We start from the raw sequence: 12,275 nt of genomic DNA on the forward strand, positions 1-12,275 counted from the left end.
TTAGATGATTAGAGGTGATGCCCTGGGCTAATCTGCTGAAGAGAAAGCTAATGCAGTGACTCCACACACTTCTGTGCAGAGTTCAGATGCAAGTATCTTCTTTCTTGCACGTGCTACTCCCTGGCTGCACAGTTTTAGACTATGCATTTTCTTTTCTTTTTCATCATTTCTCGTTTCGAAGGGAGCCTCCACTTCTGCAGGCAAAGAAAATGGAGCTAAAGCCAGGCTCGTTCTGGCCCGCAGCCTGCGCTTTCACTGGGGCATCACTTTCCAAACACGGTACGGGGAAAGAAGGAAAGAAAGCGGGGAAGCGGCTGCTGCGGGACGAACAGGGGCTGCCGCTGCTCCCGACGGGGCCGCGGCGGGGCCGGGGCCGGGGCGGGCCGCGCTGCCGGGGCCGCCCCCGGCGCGGAGCGGAGCGCGGGAGGCCGCGCTGGAGGCCGCGGCGCATGGACGAGCGGCTGCTCCGCGCCCTCGGCGGGCTCAGCCTGCAGCGCCGCCGCCGCAAGACGCTCGTGCTGCTGCGCGGCCTGCCCGGCTCCGGGAAGAGCACCCTGGCCAGGTACGGGGCGGGCGGGCCGGGCCGGGCCGGGCCGGGCTGGGCGCGCGGGGGCCGCGCTCCGCGGGGCCCGGGCTCGGCGAGCGGCCTCGGCCCTTCCCGCTGCTGCTTTAAGACGAGGAGAGCGCGAGGCCGAAGGCTGCGAGACGGTCGCCGGGTGGCTGCGGAAGCGCCGTGCCGACCCCCATGAGCGCAGTCGCCAAGAAACTGCCACCCCGAGCTGCCCTCAGCTCAGTCCTTTACCCCACCAGGGTGCTCTTTAAGCTAATGCCCTCCATAGGACTGCGCGCCTCCTTATGCCAGGCGGCGCCAGAAGCTCTTCCTGGTGTGACCCAGGGCCCAACAGCTTTTATTTCTGTATTTATTCTTAATGCCCTTTGGTGCAAAGCACCAAGTGGCCGTTTGTGCCCTGGGATCTTTGGCAGCTCATCCCAGATGTGGCGAAGGGCTCGGCCTCCCTGGCGAGGAAGCTCCATGGGTGTTTTCCTGGTGGCCAGCGCTTCCCTAGAGCAGTGGGAGGGCGGATAGACTGTGCCGCTCCCAAAGAGCTCTATGAAAGTGATAAAACAGCAAAAACGAAGCAGAACTTACAGATGGAAACAGCTCAGAGGGGAGTGACGGGAGATGGTGCCACGGTCATTGTGACTCAGAGTAACCACAAATTATAAATCTGGTATCTCAACCTACCCCGTGACACTCAGTTTCCAGAAAAGGAGGAAAAATAAATCCCGTACCCCCCACCTCCTTTCCTCAGGTGCCACTATCACGGACACAGGTTCTTTAAGGCTTTGGCAGGTGCTGGTGTGTTTGCAGGTAGGGCTCTGCTGCAGTATAAAACCCTGCGATGGACAAATCTCCAGTATTTCCCATTTTCAGTGTTTTCTGAAAAACTCTATCTTTTCTCTCTCGGTTTGTGTGAGACGAGTGCACTTACGGGTACTGCGCTTTCGGTGAAACCTGGAATACGTGTTTCCCTGAAGAGGTGCTGTAAGTACAGGCTGTGCCTCTTCCAGAGGAGCTCAGGTCTCCTGGTGCTCTAGGAACTTCACAACCCGGGGACACATCCTCCACAGGTACCAGGAACTGGCCCACTACCTCTTTTTGCTTAAAATGCAAGATAAATTATCGACAGACTTACAACATGTGTAGTAAGCCTTGTTTTAGTGCCATGGGAGGTGAACATTCAAGCATCTCATTCTGCATCCAGGTCCTGGAAGAGACGAAGGTGTCACTGCATTTGGCAGCGCGTGGCTCTAAGAGCAGCTGTACCCAAAGAGCTGTGGGTAGCGCCCGTCCAGCAGGTTCAGCCCCGCGAGCATCTTTGCTATTTCTGTCTTTCTGCCCTTTCTGTTACAACTATAATTTCCCTCATATCCTAGGAAAACTAATCCTGGGCTGGACAGCTCGCGGCAGGCTGTGCTTGCGTGTGCTGCTCCAGGCAGCCAGTAGTAATTATGGTGCCACTGTTTATTTTTATTTTTTTTTTGACTCAGGATTCATCTTATTTTATTCTCCAGGAATCTTTAGCAAGGTTTTTGCCCCGTGTTTTTTTTTTTTTTTTCTTTTGTGTGTGTGTGTGTGTGTGTTTGTGTGTTCTTGTTTTGGGTGGCTTCACAGCTGCAGTGCAACAGGGCCGGAGGGTTTGGTCTCCCCAGCGTCAAGGCCCACACCCCTCCAGTGGCTTCATAAATAAGGATGATATTCCCGATCTGCTCAGAGATGAGGAGATCCACAGGCTCCCTCTGACCGTTCCCCGGTGTTGCTGCGGGCAGGAACCAGGAGCAGAGGAGGGTGGTGTGGAGGAATGTCCCTCACGGCCCCCGTGGGAACCGCGAGTAGCGCCCTGCAGCTGGGCACGTCCTCCCGGCCTCGCACACAGCTGCCCCCAGGCACCTGCCGAGGAGGCTCCGTGGTGCCAGAGATGATGGAGCAGGCACAGCCTCCAGAAACATCGATAAAGTGCGGAGCTGGTTCTTGCACCAGGGCTGCTTCTCGGCTCCGCTTCCAGCTCTTGGCCGCGTGTTGTTGTGGTGCTCACCTCGGCTCACACGTGGCCTCTGCCCGAATATGAGGCATGATCAAACCACCGGAGCAATTTTCCATTTTCCCTTTATTTATCAATACAGTAACGTAATTTTTCATCCACTGCTGTCGGTTTATCACTTGGAGTAGATAAATGTGCTTGAAAATAAATTCTTTTGCCTCTTATGGAGGCCAAAGCGAACAGTCACGCACAGAACGAACAGTCACGCAGAGCAGGGATTAGGAGACAGGAGGGAAAAATCCCACTGGCACCGAGGAGTCGTGTTTTGCCGTAATCCGTGGCTTCTCCGGGCATCTGTGCTGCGTCTGTCCAGCTCCTTGCTGCGCTTCCAGCCGTCTGTCCAGCCGTGAGGAGGATCCTCACGTCCCACACAGCTCCTGGTGGGACGCACAGTGTGGGCTCTGCCCTGTAGCTGCCAGGCAGTGCTGCCTTGCAAACATTTAATGCATATTTATATTTAATGTATAAACACAAACTGCCCTCAGCTGTAAGGAGTTATCCTGGATACTCTGTTCATCACACCTCCCATGTGGATGTCCAGATCTCACAGGGCTGATTTTTCCAAGGAAGATGGATACATTTTGAATGCCTTGTGTTAGGGAGGGTGGTTCAATGCAGCGTTATTACATAAATGTTAGAAAAATTACTAGTACTGACATCTGCCTGAAATAAATACAGTCCTGCTGATCCTTCTGAATGCGCCTTCCAACGTCTTTGCTCAATAGCAGAGACTCATTTACCTTCAGCTTTTCTGATAGAAAAAGAAGTATAATTATGGACTTTTTTTTTCTCCAATAATAATATTAGTGATCTTGGAGACTTCTCCTGTGGTCTCTGCCGCAGGAGCTAGCTCAAATCTTAGATAATTAGTTCATTATCTATGAGGGCAGAAATATATGTAGTTACAATTTAAAACAATCAGTTAAAAGCACTGAAGAGACTATTAGTAAAAAGAGGGAGTTAACAACTGGGTAAATCGTGGGAACAAGTCCTCAGATTAACAGTGATGGTACCTGGCGTACAACTCGGCTGCCCCTTGGAGAAAGGGAAGAGAAAAGGGCAGGGAGGATTTTGGGGGATTTATTGCAAGAGAGGAAATGTCTCCGTTTTCCTCAGCCCTTCTTTTTTTCCAAAATCCAGGAATAAACTTGTGTTGGGCAAGATTTGTATTATGCATCTTGTTTTATAGTTTTATAGCTGCCGCGTGACAAAAGACTGTGCAATTAAATGTCCCATTCCGTAGATAAATTACCCTGGGCCTTTGGCTGATACTGTTTATCACAACGCAGCGCCTGCTTTTCTTTTTTTATTTATTTTTTCTTTGGCAGTGTTAACATATCTGGTAAGTACCCTTTGACCTGGCAATGAGATTTCTTCTTTCTTGTTAGTATAGTTTGACACTTACTGATCTGACTGCATTGGGTAATTTTTGTTTTATAGCACTGCTCAAAATGTGTTAATAAGTAACACAGGTCCTCCCATTTTTGTCGCTGCTGTACATTTTGCCAAAGGAAAGACTTTCTTGTTTTGCCTTTTATTGCGATTTGGATTCTAATGTGATGCAGGAGAACCTTTATTCCAAGCAAACCAACTTGCTGTGTGTAGATCACAGCTGTCTGGAGTCGCAAGGGAAATGCTGAAGAGGTTTGGGTGCCTGATGAAATTATAAGGAGTCAAAAAAAAAAAAAAAAAAAACGCCCAAACCCCAGAATTTTTGCTGATTTCACAGGCAGCCGAGGAATAGCAGAAACACTGGTAAACTTTAGTGTCTGTTTGGTTGCTTTAAAAAGCCACGTGTAGTCACAGCGAGATAAGGAGAAGCTAAAGCTTCTCATTTTTCCCATTCTGTGCTTTATGTTGCTGTTTGTTAGGCATTTGCTTGCTTAGCAGGAAAAAGGCAAATGTGACACTGAGTCACAGATTTGAGCACATTTTGTGCCATATTTTAACTCCTTTGAAGCACAAGTTTTATCTTCTTTAGTTACCAATGATGTGAAGGTGCTAGACTGAGATTACAGATAACCACATACGTTGCATCCATGCATAGATTGCCTAAAGAGTTAATATCAAAATACTCAAGTAAAGGTGCAGATATTTGTAAGAAAATAAAGAAGATATATGCTTAGAAAGTAATTTAAAGAAATTACCCTGATTGATTGCAAAAAGTTTTAAAGGAAAGGACCATTGGACAAGTTAATAGACGCCTTTGAATCATCTGTTAATATGCACAAGTTAAAGGGACTATGCAAACTTAAGAACAACTCATTTTTTAGAGATTGTGAGGCAGATGGGTAAAATGGAGAGAAGGGTAAAGTCCTGAATTATATTGAGAGCTCAATATATCAATTTCTCAACAGGAGAGCAAGCAGGTAATGTGTTGGGTGTTCACATACCTTCCATGGTAAGAGCTCTTTGCCCAGGACCAACATTAACATGAGAGCCGCTTGGCCGTTGCCAGCAGTTCGGGACATGCCTTTGTGAGGCCTCTGCCCAGAAGCCGTGAGGTGAATAAGCATCTTCCCGGGGCGAGGGGACAACCGCAGGCAGCCGCCGAAGGACACGGCGTTCGCGGGAGCAGCCAAGGCTGCGAGCTCAGCCCTGGCCTCTGCTCCCCGTGGCAGGTGCTGCCCCAAAATAATAACTGTTAATTAATAACTTACCAAGGCAAAAGAGGGGGGCTTTCCTCAGCTGAAATCTGTGTGCAGTGTTTGTGAGGAATTAATGTGAGCCAGCGGATTGGGATAAACCTAATAAGGAAATGATGAGAGCAAAACCTGGGGTGACAGAACTGAGCTGTCTGTCTGTCAGCCGACTTGTTTGCAGAAACCTCGAGGGCCTTTCCCCTTGCCCAATTCTGCCAGACATTGGGAAATACTTGGGGATTTCATTTGTTTGTTTGATCTTTTTTTTTGTTTTAGCTTATGGGCTGGAAGTGTTTTACGAAGGCAGTAAAAGTGAGTCATGGGGACTAGGAGCCCAGGGGGTGTGAGATAGCGGGCAGGCGCCGGCGGGCCCCAGAGGTGCCTGGTTTCCCCATTGGCCTGAACTTCTTTTCCAGGGCAATTTGGGGCTGAGAAGGGGAGTGAGGAGAGGCAGTGGGATCACCCCGGCTTCTTGGAGAGATTGCTTCCCCCTTCCATACCTTGGTCCTTGTTGTCATCCTCCTCTTCCTCATCATCTTCCTCATCCTTAATCTTGTGCAGCTCTTCCTCCGTGTCCTCCTCATCCTCCTCCTTGTCCTTCCTCTCCTCATCCTTCTCCTCCTCATCCTGCTTGCAGCACTCACAGGGCTGAGGAGAGATTCAGCTCCAGCTGTGGCCATGAATAAGTGAAGATCAACCTGGGATGATCATCCCATCTCACTTTAAGGGTTTTTTTTTTTTTTTTAACCTCTCTAAGACCTGGTAGAGGAATGTTTCAAATGTAAGTCGTCACCAAAGGAGTGTTTTCACATCCTTGCACCAGTCTGGTGTGTCCAGAAGGCGGCTGGCCAGCTCACTGCAGTGTGGTGGCACCTTGGTTGGCCTCGCGTATTGGTGTGCCAAGATAGGTTGCAGAATTGACGGAATCAAGACCATCCTTTTACGCTCCATTCCATTCCTCCTATGTGATGTTCTGCTGACCGTGTTCCTTCCCGTCCCCTGGAAGCTGTGGCACCCCGTTTAACAGGCTCCCGACTCAGCGTGCTCTTCCAGAGGCCCACGTTAGCGGGCACTAATCATCCTTCCGTCTTTCTCGTTTCCAGACAACTGAAACGCGAGTCCCCCAGCGCTGTAGTTCTCAGCACCGATGACTTCTTCAGCAGGAACGGCGTGTACGTCTTCGAGCCCGACTGCCTGGAGGAGGCGCACAGGTGGAACCAGGCGCGAGGTGACTGCGCCCAGGGAGCCACGTCTCCTCCGCTCGGTTTTACCCTCAGGCTGTCCATCAACTTAGCCCCCAAATAGAGAATCTCAAGGTAGTGGCCTACAGGAGAGTGACACGCTGGGAACAGTGGGCGAAGACCCATGTGAGGGTCAAGAGCCACGTGCACTAGGAGTGGGACGAAGGAAGGACAACGGGGGCTAGCAAAACCTGGAGCAGGCTGTTACTAAGTATGTTTTAGCTTTACCTACTGTGTTGCATTACAGCAGACAAAGCAATGAAGAATGGGAAAAGCCCGGTTATTATTGATAATACCAACATCCATGCTTGGGAAATGAAGCCGTATGTGATGATGGTAGGGAAAGCTCTGATTTATTGCTTTTACATGCTCAGCTATAACATTTGAGAAGCAATGGGACAGAGAGGATTCTTGTCATAGCTAAAAGTAATTACTTCCACTTTCCCTTAGTTCATGTAATTATAGTTAATGATAAGTGATACCTGGAGGATTTTTTTTAAAAAAATCTATTTCATTGTATAACAGAGTGGAAACAAAATCACTCCAAAAGATTAACAGTCATTGATCTTGCCCTTTAACTTCTTGGCAGCCAGGTGGTTACTGCCGTCCCCAAAAGGAGCATGAAGGGAACAGTTTCAAAATTAATAATTGACAAATATATCAAGATATGCTTTATAATTTTAATTCAGGACTTGTGAAAAATGCACAATGAAATCTTTGAGGACACATTTGTATCTGTTTCCTGTGCTTCTGGCAGAGATGGCACTTATTGGCTATATTTTTAGTAGTTTCATAAGGTTAGTGCCCAACTTCTTACATTCATGCTTGTGCACTGCTGTAAGTTCTTGGGTTATGGTCTTGCCAGTTAAGAAATTAGAGTCTAAAAAGTAATGTTTTTATGGAGCCCAAAAGAGGCAAGTGTTAGCAGTAGTACTGCAAACCTTAGGAGTTTTACTAAAATAGTAGAAATTTTGAATGTTTGGGGTGACTGTGTAGGAAGTGAGAGATCGTGGTCAGCAGTGGATACAAGGGTCAGCAGAGCTCCCTGCCACCTTTTCCTACCATGAAACTTTTTTCTGGTCACCCAAAAATCCAAGCTAGAAGCAATTACCTGCCCAGGAGTTATGCTGAGGTTTGCTGGGCACTCAAATCCCTGATATAAGAGCACGTGAACTAGCTGGGACTCAGTCCACAGCCTTGGTGGGAGTCCCCGTTACCTCCTTGCTCATGGCTCCTGGCGGGATGTGACACGTCTCAGCCAGCTAAAATCTCAGGGTGGTGCTCACAGAGGGAGGAGAAGCGGCTCCGGGGGCTCAGCAGCCATCGGGCTATGGCTAAACCTTCTGTGTGCTTCCTCAGGCCCGGGAAAATAACTATGAAGTTATATTCCGAGAACCAGATACGCCCTGGAAGTTCAATGTTCACGAGCTGACAAGGTACATCTCTCTCTCGCTGTCTTCGATCCAGCACAAGTTTCTCATTTTATTCATGTGCTCTGGAGGAAGGCTGGCGCTCTTCCTCTTCATACATGCTAAAACATAGCCAAGTAGGAGGCCTAGGAGAGCTGTGGCATAGCCCGGTTACTCAGTACCTGCTGCGCGGTGAGGTCAGCCCAAAAGTATCCAACTGATCTGGAGGGCACATCTTTATCAGGCAGCAGCCACTCAAACTGCAAACCCCTAGGGGCAGGGACCTTGACTTCTGGTATGTGTTTTGAGCAACGCTTTCAGTACTTGAGTGGAAGACATGTCGAGGCACCACAGACAATATCCTGACTTCTGCTCTTAAAAAATACCTAAGCATCATAAATACCATCCTGCTGAAGCGTGGTAGGATGCTGCATTAAGCACCTTAGGGAAATGAGGTTCTGGAGGACCTTGGCGCACACATGAGGGGGGGACGATGCACGCACCGATTCTGTGCAGCATCGTAGTAGCAGAGGTAGCCAGATACGGCTCTGAACACGCGGCCTGGCTCGTGGGCGCCGCCTCGCAGCGATGGTGCTGCCGAGTCCGCGCGGACGGCTGCGCGGGCCCGTGGCCGGCTGGCTGTGCCGCATAGGGCAGCTCTTCCTGCACGACCCAGGCGCCAGCCTGTGCTCCCCCGCTTATCGCAAGAGAACGGGGCACCCCAGCTCTTCTAGGTGTTGGCAATTTTGAAATGTTTTTGTACAAGCTGGGAACTCCAGTCAAGGAGGGTTCCTTGTTCTTTGTATGCTTGTTGGAGGAAATGGCAGAGGTCTGTGGCCCAGAGTGCTCGCAGCCCTGCGCAGTCGATGGCTTGGGGCTGAGGGCCCCCATAGCATCACATGGCTGGGCAAACATGATTTTACCAGTGTTCAGGAATTGTAGGCTAAATGGCTTGGTAATTTGCTTTTTATTTTAACAATCAATCATTTGAAACAAGTCAGTGGTAGCCTACAAGCACTGCAAAGCTGGCTCAAATACGTTCAGTGTAGGGCAGTGCCTTCAGGGACAAGGAAAGGTGCTTTCTGGTGCATGAGAGGTCACACGGCGCCTGCTGGCAGGCAAACAAGGCTATCAAGTGTTTGCAGAAATCTTATCCAATGTCTCACAGTCTGGCTGATCACCCAAATCTTTGGGTTATGTTTCTTTCAGCAAACTCAACAAAAATAATTTTGAAACATAGGCAGCAATGAACAACCCTGGCACAAGAAAAGCTAAAACCATATTGCTGGGGACAAGAACTGCTCTCCTGAGCGGAGCAGGAGCCTTAGCAAGCTTGAGGCAACCTGCAGCGGAGGCATGACTGAACGCCTGTGTTTTCTGTTCCTGTGGTTCTATAGAAGGAACACCCACGCCGTCCCTCGCCACACCATACAGCGCATGAAGGACGAGTACGAGCACGGCGTCACCTTCCACAGCGTCCTGCGGGCTCGGGAGCCGAGCGGAGCTGAGCGCAGCGCCGGGGGCTCGGGGGCAGCTGGGGGCCGGGCGCCCCCACACGTCTCCCCGGCCGCCATCACCGTGAGGCCCCGCACGCCCTCGCACGTCCCCCTGGCCGCCATGAGGCCCCGCGCACCCTCGCGCATCTCCCCGGCCACCGTCACCGTGAGGCCCCGCGCGGCCTCGCGCGTCCCCCCGGCCGCCATGAGGCCCCACACGCCGCGTGGCGGCTCCCACCACCTCTTCTGAGTGTCGGGGTACAAATGCCTCTATTTTTAGGTTTTTCTAAATTATTTCTTACTCTTTTATTTTTCTACTGTATTTCTGACTTGGACTTTTTTATCTTATACATCTTTTAAGTGGTGCTGGCCCATGATTGCACAGGTTTGTGTGACTGAGGTAAGCTGGTACAAGCTGAACCCTACTCCCAGCCCAGTCCTCCTCTGCCATGAAAATCAAGCCTTGGTTACCTTGAAATTTGCTAGCTCTGCTCATCGCTCTCTTCTTTCGCCCTGGTTCTCTGTCACTAATAGAGAACACTCAATATTCCCAACTTCTCTCTTTCCTTTGAGGCTTCGTGGCCAAGGCCTCTGCAGCGGTGCCTCCTTGGCCTCTGTCTATCTTCAGTCTCTCTCCTGGCTTCAGCTTCCATGAGCACCTGCAGAGAACCCCCACCCTCACAGAGGGATGGATGAAAGAAGCAGCAATTTTCATTTTGCACTAGTTTTCCTTTGTGTCCTTTCCTGTGTGTGGTTTTCCTTTAAACCACACTGGTTATTTGCTTAGCAGGAAGTCCTGTTTCCAAGCAGATGTGCAGTATTAGCAGCCATGGAAAGGGAGGGCAGTAGGAAGGGAAGGCAGCTGGCGCCAGGCACCAAGGCAGAGCTGTAACTACAGGGCAGTTCAGTGAAGAGGGAAGAGAATGGCAGACGGCCAGACCCTGCTGCCTGGGTGCTAGAGTAGAGCCTCCTGCAGGACCCTGCAAAGAACAGACCATAGAGGATACAGAATTGACCGAAGCAGCACCGTAAAGTGTCATCATCCTAAACGTGGGAAGAAGGGGGCTTAGGGAGGTTGGCTCTACAGCACTGCCCCGGGGCAGCGCACACAGCAGCAGCGCAACAAAACCAAGGGTTTGAGGCAGAAAAAATACTGCACTTTAGTAATACACAAGAAGCAAAGCAATACGTTATAGACTGTCACTAAACCTGCAGCCACGCCAACACCTATCATCAGCCATAGCTGTGCAGGAAAGGGGTAATTTTTTAATTCCAATTTATTATGTTTTATAGATGAAATGTCAACTAATCTTTTTGTAATATATTTTTATTAAATACATTGGAATTTAATGTACAAAGTGTAAAAATAATTTGAATTTGAAATATATACAACACTATAAACATTTAGTAGCAGTCTTATTCTTTTTGTCTCTGTATCTTTCTGCAGTCTGTTAACGAGCCCTCGGCTTCCTCTGCATCCTTCTGAAAAGCCACAGCTCCTTCAACATAGTTTTTTGAAGAGTTATTTGCTTCCCCAGTAGACCTAGAACTATTTTTTCGTGAAAGAACATCAGATAAATCCGTAACTATTGTACTGCTATTTTCATTTACACACTCGCTCTTCTTTTCTTCTGGTAAAGCACTGAGGAGGGCTTGGGTATTAATCATGGCAAGTTCTTCATCTGCAACCAGGTCGTTCTCAGCCAGCTGGACAGTCTCTGCCAGCTTCCCCCTGGCAGTGGCGTCACCAATACCCCAGTGCGTCGCTTTGGGTGACCTGCTGTGCTGAAAGCCCAAGCGCCGCGGAGGCTGAAACGCCTTTTTTAGAGCCGGGGAAAGAACCGAGGAGATGGGTGTGAGGGGAGGGGGGGCCGGGATGCGGCTGAGCAGCTCCAGAGCCTTCCTCTTCCTGCTGCTCTTGGGGTGCTCTTCGTTAGCCAGAGCAGATGAGGACACTCCTGCTGAGCCTTGTCCAACAAGCTTCGAATTCTGCACGCTATTTACCAAGGGGCTGTGATAATTTACTTCAAAATTAGGAGAAGATACCTGTTTAAAAAAAAAAGAAAAAAAGGCTTTATGTCAAATACTTCCTTCATCCTTAAATACCTCCACACACAACAGGAAAAAAAAATGGCACAAAAATATTAAGCCATCATTCACGCCCAACTTTATTTTGTTATCTTCTGATAGTGACAAACATTTTTTTCAAGCACTGATGCTTGATGAATCATTTTATAAGCATATCAAGACAGAACAGTTTCATTTTCTGAAATCGAAACTATGCTTTTCTTTCTGTGCCTGATTGTAAAACATTTTAAATAATCATTATAGAACAGTTAATGTTGATTTCTACTGCACTACTCAAAAGGTTAAAATAAAAAGATGGAAAAAAAAGGGGGGGGTGAAAAAGGAGGGCAGAAATAGACTGAAAAACTGAAGGATAACCATATGCACAGGATATCGCTACACTGCAAGTCATTCAAACACATGCTTAACTTGGCTATATCTTTAGAGTCGCATTTATTTAAAATTGATCAACATTTAATAAAATTATATATACCACTAAACCTTTGGAATTAACCATTACAAATGTCCCTGGAAATAGGAAATGATGCCTTGCTGATTTATAATCCAGTCCCCAGGAGTGAGTGTTTGATCAGGCTGCTCCCACCTCCCTAGCAATCAGCGGCAGAAGAAACAATTTGTTTGGGCTGCTCTGGGGCCTGGGCTTCCAGAACAACTCACCCCGCAGCCCCCAGGCAACAGGGGGACTACTGAACTCCAGCAACTTACACTGAGGTTGCTGCCAATGTAATCATTTACTAAATAATCTATAAAAGACCTATGCCTTGAAGAAAAAAACAGAATATTTTTTACAAACATA

The 12,275-nt window shown here is 48.8% G+C and overlaps 2 protein-coding genes across 2 annotated transcripts in view; one reads left to right on the forward strand and one right to left on the reverse strand.

The window, feature by feature from the left end:
* Positions 1-446: 446 nt before the first annotated feature.
* Positions 447-9,641, forward strand: N4BP2L1 (NEDD4 binding protein 2 like 1). The gene is made up of 5 exons (XM_088522161.1): positions 447-562; positions 6,349-6,473; positions 6,734-6,822; positions 7,846-7,922; positions 9,293-9,641. The coding sequence occupies exons 1-5, from the start codon at positions 450-452 to the stop codon at positions 9,639-9,641; spliced, it is 753 nt and encodes a 250-aa protein (XP_088378287.1). The 5' UTR covers positions 447-449.
* A 1,061-nt stretch (positions 9,642-10,702) lies between these two features.
* Positions 10,703-12,275, reverse strand: part of BRCA2 (BRCA2 DNA repair associated) — a 31,300-nt gene continuing 29,727 nt past the window's right edge. Inside the window, exon 26 of the mRNA XM_088522293.1 lies at positions 10,703-11,437. Coding sequence (XP_088378419.1) covers positions 10,808-11,437 — 630 coding nt within the window. The 3' untranslated portion in view covers positions 10,703-10,807. The remainder of the gene's footprint in view (positions 11,438-12,275) is intronic.

The sequence above is a fragment of the Tinamus guttatus genome, unplaced genomic scaffold, assembly GCF_059628265.1.
Source record: "Tinamus guttatus ecotype Peru unplaced genomic scaffold, ASM5962826v1 Tinamus_guttatus_pri_ptg000150l, whole genome shotgun sequence".
In the NCBI taxonomy this organism is placed as follows: domain Eukaryota; kingdom Metazoa; phylum Chordata; class Aves; order Tinamiformes; family Tinamidae; genus Tinamus; species Tinamus guttatus.